Source organism: Apium graveolens, chromosome 5 (genome assembly GCF_009905375.1).
Source record: "Apium graveolens cultivar Ventura chromosome 5, ASM990537v1, whole genome shotgun sequence".
NCBI lineage: Eukaryota > Viridiplantae > Streptophyta > Magnoliopsida > Apiales > Apiaceae > Apium > Apium graveolens.
Window position 1 is genome coordinate 113,205,108 of NC_133651.1, and position 14,141 is coordinate 113,219,248.

The 14,141-nt window shown below is 34.5% G+C and overlaps 1 protein-coding gene across 1 annotated transcript; it reads left to right on the forward strand.

The window, feature by feature from the left end:
- The first annotated feature begins 603 nt into the window (after positions 1-603).
- On the forward strand, positions 604-13,774 carry LOC141660316 (uncharacterized). The gene is made up of 15 exons (XM_074467294.1): positions 604-2,014; positions 2,350-2,517; positions 2,603-2,769; positions 2,855-3,065; positions 3,177-3,414; positions 3,524-3,671; positions 3,745-4,051; positions 9,418-10,800; positions 11,493-11,618; positions 11,715-11,932; positions 11,999-12,209; positions 12,311-12,548; positions 12,659-12,806; positions 12,955-13,274; positions 13,497-13,774. The coding sequence occupies exons 1-14, from the start codon at positions 706-708 to the stop codon at positions 13,264-13,266; spliced, it is 5,184 nt and encodes a 1,727-aa protein (XP_074323395.1). The 5' UTR covers positions 604-705; the 3' UTR covers positions 13,267-13,274; positions 13,497-13,774.
- The last annotated feature ends 367 nt before the right edge of the window (positions 13,775-14,141 follow it).

Genomic DNA, 14,141 nt, shown 5'->3' on the forward strand with positions numbered 1-14,141 from the left:
TTAAGTAATATATTTAATAATTTATAAATATATATGTATTTTTCCGCTACGAAGCGTCATAACTTAGTATCCTAGTTATTCCTATCTAAGATTAAGTTTAAAAAAATAATGGATAAAAAAATAAAAATTAATGTAAGTAAATATTTTACGTATATATATAAGCTAGTGATAAAATACAAATCAATATTATAATACAAATTATAAACTAATAATCGATTGATATACGTATAATTAGTAATTAAAAAAATGATTAACTTATATATTTATGACCGTGGTATTACATATTTACTTATTCAGCGTTATTTAATTTAGTGATTTCCAATAATTTAGTGATTATTTAAATTTCATTGTACTACATTGTTGATATACATTTATCCTTAAATTTAGTGATTTTCGGTATATAAATCAGAAATTTACGGATGTTTATATGTTAATTTAATTTAATTTATATTAGAGGAAAAATATGATACCCAAATTTTCCTGCGGCCTAAACGAGGAGCAGGGGCAAACTCCCGGGAGCCGACTCTGACAATAATACAGCATCAAGTTATGCAAAGACTTTTAAAAGTCCTCAAATATCAGGCACAGACTTTAATGCCATAAAATCGACACCGTTGTCTTCAAAAATAATAGGAAGCGGTCGGGACGGGGGATATATATTTTAACATGTACATTTCAATAATCTTATTAAACTAGGAACGAAGAATGCTTAGCCGGAATAAATATCCAAGTACATTTTGTGTATTCCTTTTGCTTCAATCTTGCCTTTCCACTAGCATCATCACCTCAGATGAACCTCTATATGATGGCGATGTTTTGGTTTCGGCAAGTGAAAACTTCATACTTGGATTCTTTAGCCCTTCTAATACTACTACCAGAAGATATGTGGGAATTTGGTACAATAAAATCTCTGTACAAACTGTAGTTTGGGTTGCCAACAGGGATGATCCTATCTTAAGTACATCAGGTGTTCTATCACTAGGCAAGACTGGAAATCTTGTTTTAGTGGACAGCCGAAAGCCAGATGTTGTCGTATGGTCGACTAATGTGTCCAACTCATCTTCTAATATTGTTACATCCAACCACACAGCAGAGTTGTTGGACTCGGGGAATTTTGTGGTGCGTGAAGAAGATAGCAAAAATGGTTTTGTGTGGCAGAGCTTTGATTTTCCAACAGATACTCAGCTTCCGGAGATGATAATTGGAGTAAACCGTAGGTCCGGTTTCAACCGGTTCTTGACTTCTTGGAAGTCACCTGATGATCCCGGAACAGGGACTTACTCACTTATGATTGATGTTAATGGCTCCCGACCTCAGTTGTTCCTGTATAGAGATGGGATTCCGTATTGGCGGGCAGGACATTGGAATGGAGTTCGATATAGTGGTGTACCTGAGATGAACACTAGTAATTCCATTTTCAAAGTAAAGTACGTAGATAATTCTGAGGAGGTATCGCTGTGGTTCAGCTTGCGTAACACATCAGTTTTATCGAGACTAGTTATCATTGAGTCACCTCGGACGGTTGAAAGACAAACACTGCAAGAAGATGTCCATAAATGGGGTGTCTTCTTTTCGGCACCAAAGGACGAATGTGATTATTATAGTCATTGTGGCGCATTTGGAAACTGTAACAGTTTCAGTGCAGGTGCTTACGAGTGCAAGTGTCTTCCAGGATTTGAACCAAAGTCACCACGGGACTGGAACTTAAGGGATGGCTCACAAGGTTGTGTTCCAAAGCAAAAAGGCCAAATATGCAGAGATGGAGAAGGATTTGTGAAACTTGCTGAGGTGAAGCTGCCCGACACAACTAAAACAAAGCTAGAAATGAATTTGGATGATAAGGCGTGCGCAGACTTGTGCTTGAAGAACTGCTCGTGTACGGGTTACGCCAGCGCTAAGGCGAGTGGAGGAAGTTTCAGTGGATGCATTACATGGTATAATGAACTGGTAGACTTGAGAGAGTATCCAAGTGGCGGCCAGGATTTCTACCTACGTGTGGATGCGGTTGAGTTAGGTATGCTTTCTTTCTCTTATATAGTGTGTTATAATCTGGGAAGATATAAAAAAAATGTTCATATTATTGAATAAACAACTTTAATAGTGAAGTAGTCGTCTAAGGCTCTCAATTTTTTTATCGATTAGTAGCTCTTATAAATCTTTGATTTCATAGACCAATTTTTATGAGTTGAGGTAAAGAAATTGTGTTCAGTGCTCTAGTTAAGTAGTATCAATTTGATAATCAGTGCTCGACATATTTCCCTGTTAATGTATTTAATCTAATGTTATCTTATTGTATTTTTTCTTCATCTGATGACATCTTTTCCTTCTGATTCCATTCCCATCTTGAAGAAAATTGGAAAACCAGAGCTTCAATCCCTACCATCATCCCAGCTAAAGATTCGAAGAAGTTCAACAGATTTCACGGCTACATCAAGGTTTTAGTTATTGTGGCACTAAGTGTTGCATTATTTGTTCTGCTTACCGTCACATATTGGTTAGTAATGAAGAAAAAGACAGGTAAACTATTGTGTGAATAAAGTTTTGTTCGACACTAGTTAGTTTCCCACATTCTGAAAATAACCAAATGAATGATCGAATTTAGGAATAGCTCAGCGAAGACGGGAGAATATAAACTGGATCAGTAGCAACGACATAGGGACAAGTACAAGTGATGTGAAAACTTATTCTCTGAGCACAATTGTAGCTGCAACTGAAAATTTCTCCCTTGCTCACAAAGTCGGAGAAGGTGGTTTTGGTTCCGTGTACAAGGTACATTCATTGTAGTTCTATCAATGCACTTGGGTGATTTGAATTTTTATATGAGTGCAGGGATAATGCTCAAGAAATATTGTAGGGTAAACTGCATAATGGACAAGATATCGCTGTAAAGAGATTGTCAGACACGTCAGGGCAAGGGATGAAGGAATTTGAAAATGAGGTTACGTTGATAGCAAAGCTTCAGCACCGAAATCTTGTCAGACTTTTTGGATACTGCACTCAGAATGAAGAGAAAATGTTAATTTATGAGTACTTGCCGAATAAGGGCTTAGATTGCTTTCTTTTTGGTAAGATTCAGTCTAGAGAGTTAAAATTAGTAGGCATGTTTATCACCATTGAGATGACATATTTGTTAATTAAACTATTCTGAGTTTAAGTTGATGTTAATTTTGATTCAGATAAAGAAAACAAATGCATACTTGATTGGGAAAAACGATTTGATATAACTCTGGGCATAGCACGGGGGATGGTATATCTTCATCACGATTCAAGGCTGCGAATCATTCACAGGGATTTGAAAGCAAGTAATATTTTACTAGATGCTGACTTGAATCCAAAAATATCAGACTTCGGCATGGCTAGAATATCTGGAAGCGACCAAAATGAAGAACAGACGAAGCGAGTAGTTGGAACATAGTGCGTACCACTTGTACTTATTTATATCAATATTGAATGATGAAGGAAGCCAAATTTTGCACTCTTCTAGCTAACCAAAATATATAACATCGCAGTTGTATGATTGCAGTGGTTACATGTCGCCAGAGTATGCAATGCAAGGACATTTTTCAATAAAATCTGATGTTTTTAGCTTTGGAGTTCTACTCTTGGAGATCATCACAGGAAGAAAAAACAGCAGCTACTATACCGAAGACTCAATTAATTTAATTGGACATGTAAGTAACAAACATTTGTTTATGATGTTGTACTAGTAAATTCATGGAAGGTCCTTTAAATAATTTCTCCCAGGTTTGGGATCTTTGGAGGGAATCAAAAGTCTTGGAGGTAGTTGATGAGTGGCTTGGTGAATCAAGTCATCATGATCCTCGGATATTGAGATGTATCCATATTGGACTACTGTGTGTGCAAGAATCTGCTACTGCAAGACCAAGTATGTCGGAAGTGGTGTTTATGTTATGCAATGAAACAAGTCTTCCACCTCCAGGCCAGCCTGCATTTATTTTCAGAACATCTGATAGAGGTCCAACAAGCACAAATTCTACCAGCGTTGGAACTAATCCTTTTAATGAGCTCACAATTAGCACAATTCAAGGACGCTAATCTCATTCAATTTAACGACAATTTGGCTTTAAGAATTCATATGTTTATTGCGGTTACCTGCCAATAGTTTCGTGTAGTCTCGAGACAGTGTTGGTGCATAGATTTGTTCTTCAAAAAAACAAAGTACTGCATTTTCTTTTAGTACAATGCTAAAGTCATTGAGGGACTTCAGGTTGCTTATAGTCCCCTAAACTATTTAGATTGTAAAAATTATACAATGTTTTACCAGCAAAGATAATTGGTTGCTATTCTTTTTGGATTTTGCTTATTTTTAATGTGATTAATCTTCAAACACTACTTAAGAATCAGGAAACCCAGTACAAAAGCAACTAAACCTTTGACTGCATTGTTTGTAAAACAAGTGACATACAGGGGACCATCTCTATGAAAGATAAAGAAGTCGCACTTGTGGATGAGAAGAGAGCCCAAAGTGCTTGGGCTGCACAAAGATGTGCTGTACTTGTACACGTTTTGCAAAAGTCTTTCAAATTCATGAAGTCCATTTCTTCATCCAGATTACCAAAATTATATTCAAAGAGTGAAAAGCTTGCAAGTTAGAACCATAAGAATTTGACCTTGTCAAGGAAACTACATGCCATGATAGACCTTTCAGTTGTCAATATATGCGAAACCAATTAGCAAAGCTGTAACAGCCAGCACTTCTGAATTATTAAATCTAAATCCAGACAAGAACAAAATATAATTTATTCATAAAAAATCTATTACAATTGTGACTATTACAAAGGCGCAGTTAACAGAAGTCCAAAATTCAATCTACTCCAAACTTAAGTCATCGAACTCCAATGCTATCCATCTTGAAATATTACACAAAATCCTAAAATATTAAAAGGGGTGAGCTACAAAACTCAGCAAGTACAGATTGACTAACTATTTAATCGAAAATCAATGGGTGTTTTGATAAAACATTTTTTTTCTCAAAACAATAATAATTTTGTAAAACAATTTCTAAAGTAGATCTAACCCAAAAAAAATTTCATTTTAAAATTCAGAATTTAAAACAGGACAGAACAGATTTTATAACAGATCAGAACAGAGTAAAACAGAACGGAACGATAATTCTTATAAGTACCACAGTCTTGATCTACGACCACACTTTGCTAGCAGCCGACATCTTATTATTATTCTTATTTACCACACTTTGCCAGTGGTCAGTATCTAAAATTCAATAATTACGCGCTCTTAATAGGTATAAAGTTGCACACTCGTGCACCTACTAAGGGTATTTAAGGATAGTTCCAAAACTATAACGTAAATTACGAACGGGTTCGAAACGTAGAGACTAGGTTTCAAAAGATTCTCGTATCTTATTTCTTATACAATTCGAAACAGAATTCTTATATCTTATACGAAATTCGAAAATCAGAGCATCAAAACGTTTCTGAAATAAAGCAAGTCAAAAAGTACTTACTTCAAAGCCTGACCAGATATGAATATAGCCTTTTTGACCCTCTAAACGATGTTATCTTGAATAACACGAAATACGATAGTTGTACAGAACGAAAAGATCTTTCCGAAAATTCCAGAATCAACGAATTCTAACTTACGATGAATTTTATAAGACTGCTGATTTTTGTTGAGAAGAACCCTACGAATTTTGATAATTAAAACGAGTAAGACTAATAGAGTGTATTTATAACGATACAAAACCCTCTTTCTTAACCTATAAGTTATCCTTAGAATATGATCCAAATTTTAGGCTCAAAACTCTAATTCAATTTTAAATCCTAATCCTTATCTAATTTTAATTCTTTTAATTCTATTATTCTATTATTAATCTAATTCTAAAAATTACGGGATATTACATATTGCCCTCCTTAAAAAGAATTTGGTCCCCAAATTCACAACAATTCTAAAGTTTGTGACACGTCTACCTACCAAAGGTCAAACTAAAGTCCAGCGGAACGTATACTAGGAAATGTACAAGCCCATACTTAATACACTCCGAAGGACAGCCCGCTCTGATACCAACTGTAACTATCCGCACTTTCGGACTATTAAATCTAAATCTAAACAAGAACAAAATACAATTTACTAATCAAAAATCTATTACAATGGTGAATATTACAAAGGCGCAACTAAAAGCGGAAGTCCAAAATTCAATCTACTTCAAACCTAAGTTCTCAAACTCCAATTCTATCCATCTTCAAATCTTACACAAAAACCTGAAATATAAGGGGTGAGCTACAAAACTCAGCAAGTACAAATTGACTAACTATTTAATCGAAAATCAATGGGTATTTTAATAAAATATTTTTTTCTCAAAATAATAATAATTTTGTAAAATAATTTCTAAAGTAGATCTAACCCAAAGTTTTTTTCATTTTAAAATTCAGAATATAAACTAGACAGAGCAGATTTTATAACAAATCAGAACAGAGTAAAATAGAACAAAACGATAATTCTTATAAGTACCACAGTCTTTATCTACGATCACACTTTGTCAGTAGCCGACATCTTATTCTTATTCTTATTCTTATTTATCACACTTTGTCAGTGGTCGGCATCTAAATTTCAATAATTACGCGCCCTTGATAGGTATCTAAAGTTGCACACTCGTTCGCCTACTAAGGGTATCTAAGGCTAGTTCCAGAACTATAACGTAAATTACGAACGGGTTCGAAACGTAGAGACTGAGTTTCAAAGAATTCTCGTATCTTATTTCTTATACAGTTCGAAACTGTTAGGTCACACAACACTGTAGAAGGGGGTTGAATACAGTGTTTAATACAATCAAATCGATTTAGAACACAAGTAACAGATGACAGATGTATTTGATATAATAAACTCTGTTACAATTGAACTGTTCTCTCTCAGTGATGAACAAATATCACGAGAGCTGCTAGGTTACAATGTATGATCTTCTCGATAAAAATAACACATATAGTGTAAACCTATGTATGTGTTTATATAGTACACAGTTATAAGATAACTTCTAATTGATATGAAATATAATTCTGTCTCCTAAAATATATCAATCAGATATCTTATATAATTCTTCTAGTCCTCTAACTTTTTCCTTGCATATTTTCTTCTGTACTAGTCTTGATCTTCTACTATTAATCAACTTCCTTCCTTAACTGTAAGTCCTCCCGTACTTAAATTCTGATATGACCTTAAGTTCTGATATGACTTTAAGTCCTGAATTCCAGTAAGTACTGATTCCAGTAAGAACAGATATTTCCTGTTTGTTAAGATCTGAAAACTAAACATGAAATATATTAGACATGACATCTCAAATATATTCAACAAAAACAGAATTATTATATCTTATACGAAATTCGAAAATCAGAGTATCAAAACTTTTCCAAAAATAAAAGTAAGTCAAAAAGTATTTACTTCAAAGTCTGACCAGATCTGAATATAGACTTTTTGACCCTCTAAACGATGTTATCTTGGAAAACACGAGAGTTGTACAGAACGAAAAGATCTTTCCGAAAAGTCCAGAATCAACGAATTCTAACTTACGATGAATTTTCTACGAATTTTTTAAGACTGCTGATATTTGTTGAGAAGAGCCCTACGAATTTTGATAATTAAAACGAGGAAGACGAATAAAGTGTATTTATAACGATACAAAACCCTCTTTCTTAACCTATAAGTTATCCATATTAAAATATGATCCAAATTTTAGGCACAAAACTCTAATTCAATTTTAAATCATAATCCTTATCTAACTTTAATTCTTTCAATTTTATTATTCTATTATTAATTTAATTTAAAAAATTAGAGTTAAATGCACTTTGCACCCTCAAACAAAGTTGAAAAAACAATTTTGTACCAGAACTTTCGGAAATACAACTTGCACCCCTCAACTTTAACTTACTAATTCAGTATGCACCATTTTACAGATTATAATTAAAATAATAAGGGGTAAAACAGGAACTTCATTTTAAAATGTAAATAAATTTTAGTTAGAATTTCAAAAATAAGTTAAAATATTTATAAAATTGATTTCTTGTATAGTAAATATTAATATTAATCAAAATATTTTCATTAAATGCACTTTAAAATCATAACGACGTCAAAGAATTTAAAATGAAATAATTATATTAAATTAAGTATACAATTAAAATATAAATAAAAAATTATTTTGAATTTAATTTTGGTTGAATTATATAATTTTTGGCATTAATATTATAACTAAAATTCAATACTCAACTATATAATATTATTCAAAAATTTTAAAGTTATTATTTTATAGCTATAATAATAAATTCAGTTTTTAATATAATCAGGAAAATAAAAAATTTAGTTTAGTTAATATTTTACTGAAATTCCCATTCTATCCCTTACTTTTTTAATAATAATCATCGAAGGGGTGCTTTATGAATTGGCGGGTTGTAGTTGAGGGGTGCAAACTGGGTTTCCAATACTCTTGATACACATTTGTTTTTGAAACAAAATAAGAGAGTGCAAAGTGCATTTAACCCTATATTACAAAAGCTAACCTATTATAACAGGGGATAATCGCTGAACTAATAATATGTCTAAAATCAGGAGAAATGATGGTAGACGCTTTTAGACTAGCTAATCGCAGATAATCAGGTTAACTTACTCAAGTCAACTGATCAGACTTGGTGATTAAGTTAGTCTTTTACAAAACATGACAGAAGTAATAGGATCCCGGTGACAGGCTTGTACAATAGGTCTTCTGCAAATTTAGTGTAACAGCGCCAAGCAAAGCAGCAACTACTGTATGAGGTGACACTTTCGATGATGCAAATTGTCAATGCCTGCATTAACATGTGCCATAAGATCTGCTTAAAATTCTAAGATAGACCACGTTGGAAGAAGGAGACCCCAGGGCAGCTATCAGTTCTGGAGCAAACTTGAAATTTTAATTAAAAATCAATACGTAGTAATAATAGAGCAGACTGCTAATTTTAATTATAAGATCAGGGACGGTTTGCTTGTGACTAGTTATGTAACAAACTGCTTTGTAACTGTTGGAACGGTTCAGATTAAAAGAATTAGCCCCGGACAATGTATGCTATCACTTGATAGTTTTTGACAAGAAGAATGGGCACTCGGATATAAATCCCGAGATAAAAATGCTTGATGCGTTGGTCACCCCGTCAAATAAGCTGTACTGTAATAAATTTTAGTATCTGGGGTTAGCTAATAGTTTTCTACCCTGTGTAGTGTTGTAATCGCATTAAACTTGAGTTTTGATGGATACCAACCTTGCACATCTGTCGTTGTTGCCCCATGCATTCAATCAGATACCCTCATTATTTAAGTGATGCTCCACACTAATTAAGGTTCCAAACTAATAACAGCTAACTCTTTTTCATTATTTAAAAGTGCCGTAAAAAATTTTGTTTGAGCAACTTGCAACCTAACATGATCACTTGTTCCACACGGACAAAACTTCATATTTAGTACCTGCTGAAGAAGGCATTACTGTAAGAACTATGTTTAGCAAAAATAAATCCCCCCCTTTCATTTTCATATTTTTGCTCGTCGAAGCCTGTACTTCCACCAGCATCATCACCCCCGATAAGCCTCTTAGTGACGGTCATGCTAACGTTTTGGTGTCAGCTGGAGAAAGCTTTGTGCTTGGATTTTTTAGCCCTGATAATAGTAGCAGAAGATATGTGGGAATTTGGTACAACAAAGTCTCTGTACAGACAGTAGTTTGGGTTGCCAACAGGGACCATCCACTCACAAATACATCAGGTGTTTTTTCACTAGACAACTCTGGAAATCTTGTTTTGTTTGATAGCCAAAAGCCAGATGTTGTCTTGTGGTCGACTAATGTGTCAAACATGTCATCTGTTGTTAAATCGAACTACTCAGCTGAGCTTTTGGATACAGGAAATTTGGTTGTACATAAAGATGATAGCAAAAATAAAGGTTATGCGTGGCAGAGCTTTGATTATCCCACTGATACTCTACTTCCAGAGATGAAGTTTGGAGTGGACCGTAGGTCCGGTCTGAACCGCTTCCTGACTTCTTGGAAGTCACCCGACAATCCAGAAACCGGATCATATTCATATATGATTGATATTAATGGATCGGTGCCTCAGTTGTTCTTGTATAAGAATAAGGATCCTTTCTGGCGAGGAGGATCTTGGAATGGTCTCAGATGGAGTGGGGTACCTGAATTGAGATCTAATTTCATATTTAAGGTAAGTTATGTTGATAATCCAGAGGAGATATCCATAGTATACGGGATGCTGAACACCTCAATTATATCGAGGATGGTTCTTAATGAGTCGACAGGGACGATTCAAAGATCAACCTGGCACCAGGGTGACCACAGATGGGATAACTTCTGGTCAGCGCCACAGGACCGGTGTGACTATTTTAGTCATTGTGGCGCATTTGGAAATTGCAACCTGGAGAATGCGGGTGAATACGAATGCACATGTCTTCCGGGATTTGAACCAAAGTCATCCCGTGACTGGTACTTAAGGGATGGATCACAAGGTTGTGTTACAAAGCAAAAAGGCCATTTGTGTGGGAATGGGGAAGGATTTGTGAAACTTGAGGAGGTGAAGCTACCTGACACAACTAAAACAAAACTAGACATGAAGTTAAATACTAAAGCATGTGCGGACTTGTGCTTGAAGAACTGCTCGTGTACGGGTTACTCCGCGGCTAATGTTGGAGGAGGTGGTTTCAGTGGATGCATTACATGGTACGATAAACTGGTAGACTTGAGAGAGTATTCCAAGGGTGGCCAGGATTTCTACATACGTGTGGATGCGGTTGAGTTAGGTACGTTGTTTTCTTGAATTCATTGTTTCATTTATTGAACGATACTAAATGCAATATTAGCTACGTGTTTGTCAAAATAATTGGCAGGCGGCCATGGTGATATGATAGATCACCATCTTAAACAGTTGAAGCTCACAACTCACTAGTAAATCAGAATCAACACATGATGCACAACTGCATTCGCCGACAGTAATCAATGACACTTCAATAATTAAAAATCTATGTTATCCTACTGATTACATAACAGTAATAGTATTAATTGTCGAATATAAACCTCCCCCGTCCCCAGATTCTGAATAGATTTTGAATGAAGCTTGATGAATTACCATTTTCTAAGTAAATTCACTCCAGCCGTAAAATTTTTATTCACTACATTTAATACCGACTCACTCAACTGAATGGACTCGCCCAAATTTACCGGATTTGTATTGAGGAACTCCCAAAAGGCCCCGTACTATAGCTAATGACTTTAATTTACGGGTTATTTTTTAGGCAATACCCGTCTGCAATATAGGGCAGCTGCTTTTCCTTTTTATCTTGACCTGCTTATTATTTATCACCTTCAATGATAATATGTATGCACAAAATATTTTCGCTTTTCCTAATCCTTAACCATAATTTTTTTTATTAAATTGACATCATCTGATCACAAATTTTCAATCAGTGACAAAGTTCTTTTTCTCATATTACAGCTAAATATTTAAAGAAGTCGAAGAGATCTCATGGCTATATCAAGGTTTTGGTTCTTGTGCTAGTCAGTGCTGCTTTTCTTGTTCTGTTTACTCTTGCATATTGGATAATAATGAAGAGGAAAAAAGGTAAATATACTATGAATGAATCAGATATTTTTTTATACTTGTTACTTAATAATATTTTGATAATTTAACCAAACCACTGACTGAATTTTGGAATAGCTTTGAGGCGGAAGGAGGAGGGTAGAAGATTTTTTCAGAATGATAGAAATAAGCTCGGCTTATCTGCCCAGGGATCATCAACAGGAGAAGAGGGTGATGAAATAGAGACAAGTACTGTTGATGTGAAATTTTACTCTCTGAGCACTATTATAGATGCGACTGAAAATTTTTCCATGGCTCAAAAAGTCGGAGAAGGTGGTTTTGGCTCGGTGTACAAGGTAGCTGTAGCTTAATTGTTGCACCCAGTTCATGTTTACATGGTTTTATAATGCTGGTAACTGCAGGGTAAACTGCGTAATGGGCAAGAAATCGCCGTAAAAAGATTGTCAAACACGTCAGGGCAAGGGATAGAGGAATTCAGAAATGAAGTTACTTTGATAGCAAAGCTTCAACACAGGAATCTTGTGAGACTTTTCGGATACTGCATTCAGAGAGAAGAGAAAATGTTAATATACGAGTACTTGCCCAACAAGGGATTGGATTGCTTTCTTTTTGGTAACACTCTGCCTTCAGACTTAAATTGATAAAGTGTACTAATTTATCACCACAAAGATTTCATGTTAATCGAACTATTCTGGTTTTATGTTACTTTGCAGATAAAGAAAAAAAAGACATTCTTGACTGGAAAAAACGGTTTGATATAAGTTTGGGTATAGCACGGGGGATGGTATATCTCCATCATGATTCTAGATTAAGAATCATTCACAGGGATCTAAAAGCAAGCAATGTTCTACTAGATGCTCACCTTAATCCAAAAATATCAGACTTCGGCATGGCAAGGATATTTGGAAATGATCAAATTGATGAAACGACGAAGAGAGTAGTTGGAACATAGTGTGTATCACTTCTGCTTATGATTATGTAGTATTGTATAAAGAATCACGCCAAACCTTGGCACCCTTCTAACTAGTTCGAAATATAACATGACACCTCAATGATTGCAGCGGGTACATGTCACCAGAGTACGCAATGGAAGGATTGTTTTCAATCAAGTCTGATGTTTTCAGCTTCGGAGTTCTGCTGCTGGAGATCATTACAGGAAGAAAGAACAGCAGCTACCAGTCCGAGAACTCCATTAACATGATTGGACATGTAAGTAACCAAATTTCCGATATTCAATAGATTAAATAAATCACGAAAAATTCTAAAGTTTTCATCTTTTGAAGTACGGATAAAATTACATAATAATATAAGTGTTTACTATAATAATTAAAAGCCCTGTAAATTTTAATTTTCACAGGTTTGGGATCTTTGGGGAGAATCGAAAGTCTTGGAAATAGTTGATCCGGCGCTAGGCAAATCACATGAATATGATACAGAAATTGTAAGATGTATCCATATTGCACTGCTGTGCGTGCAAGAATCTGCTACAGCAAGACCAAGCATGTCTGAAGTAGTGTTTATGCTGTCCAATGAGATAAGTCTTCCAACCCCGGGTCAGGCTGCATTTTTGTTGAGAACAGCGTATAAAAGTCTTACAAATACAAGTTCTGGTAGTGTTGGAGCCATCTCTGTTAATGACTTCACAATTAGCACAGTTGAAGGACGCTAAATCATAAGGTATCAAGTGAAACAGTTTCCGGATTTTGCACTTAAATTCATTAGCTTTTTGTAATTGCCTGCTAGCACCTAACAGCTGCTCATGTTTAAGTTGAATATTATTAGGTCCAGTTGCGATCAAGTATTACCTTCTGTATAAAGTTTCTTCGATCGTGAAGATATAGATTATAAGTTTAGGGAACAGCTTTAGTACGTATTTCACGAGATCTGTTCTTTTTACAGGTGATCAACAGAGAAATGAAGACTTTTGGTAAATGATAGAGCTATTTCGAGAAGGATAGATTATTGGCGAAACTGCAAGGAAGAAAAATGATGCATCATGAATGTGTAATTAAAAAAGATAATATAAGAGTATATGGTTGAGAACAAGGTAGTTATATACTCATAGTAAAATGTAAAATGTAAAATGTTTGACTATCACCCTTTTATAAAATTTTAGATAAGGGACTTGATATACACTTCAATACTATTATTATCTATATTATGATTATGTAAAGTTATATCTAAGAGTATCTACAATACTAAAAAACCTTAGCTAAATAATATAGTTGCCATATAGGTATCATGTGACAATTTTAGAGAATATATAAAAAAAATTGAACTCCAATCTTGTAACCCTTAGCAAAAAATATAGACAATCACTTTTAGTTGCTATATTTGTACAACCATAAAAACCCTTATGTATAATTTTACATAATGAAAATAGATAATACCATTGGAGTATAATTCAAACTCCTTGGCTAGAATTCTAAAAAATGATGATAGCCAACTATTTTACATTTTAGCATTGGAGATGCTCTAAGAGTTTTTTTCGTTGGCCAAATATACCCAACTAATTGTCTATAATTTTTAATTTTTAGTAAGGAG

What these genes read in the sequence shown, in the direction of transcription:
- LOC141660316 (XM_074467294.1), top strand. Translation starts at nt 706, where the DNA reads ATGCTTAGCCGGAATAAATATCCAAGTACATTTTGTGTATTCCTTTTG. An exon ending in AGTAATGAAGAAAAAGACAG is followed by an intron (nt 2,518 to 2,602) that starts GTAAACTATTGT and finishes GATCGAATTTAG; the next exon opens with GAATAGCTCAGCGAAGACGG. An exon ending in CCATTAACATGATTGGACAT is followed by an intron (nt 12,807 to 12,954) that starts GTAAGTAACCAA and finishes TAATTTTCACAG; the next exon opens with GTTTGGGATCTTTGGGGAGA.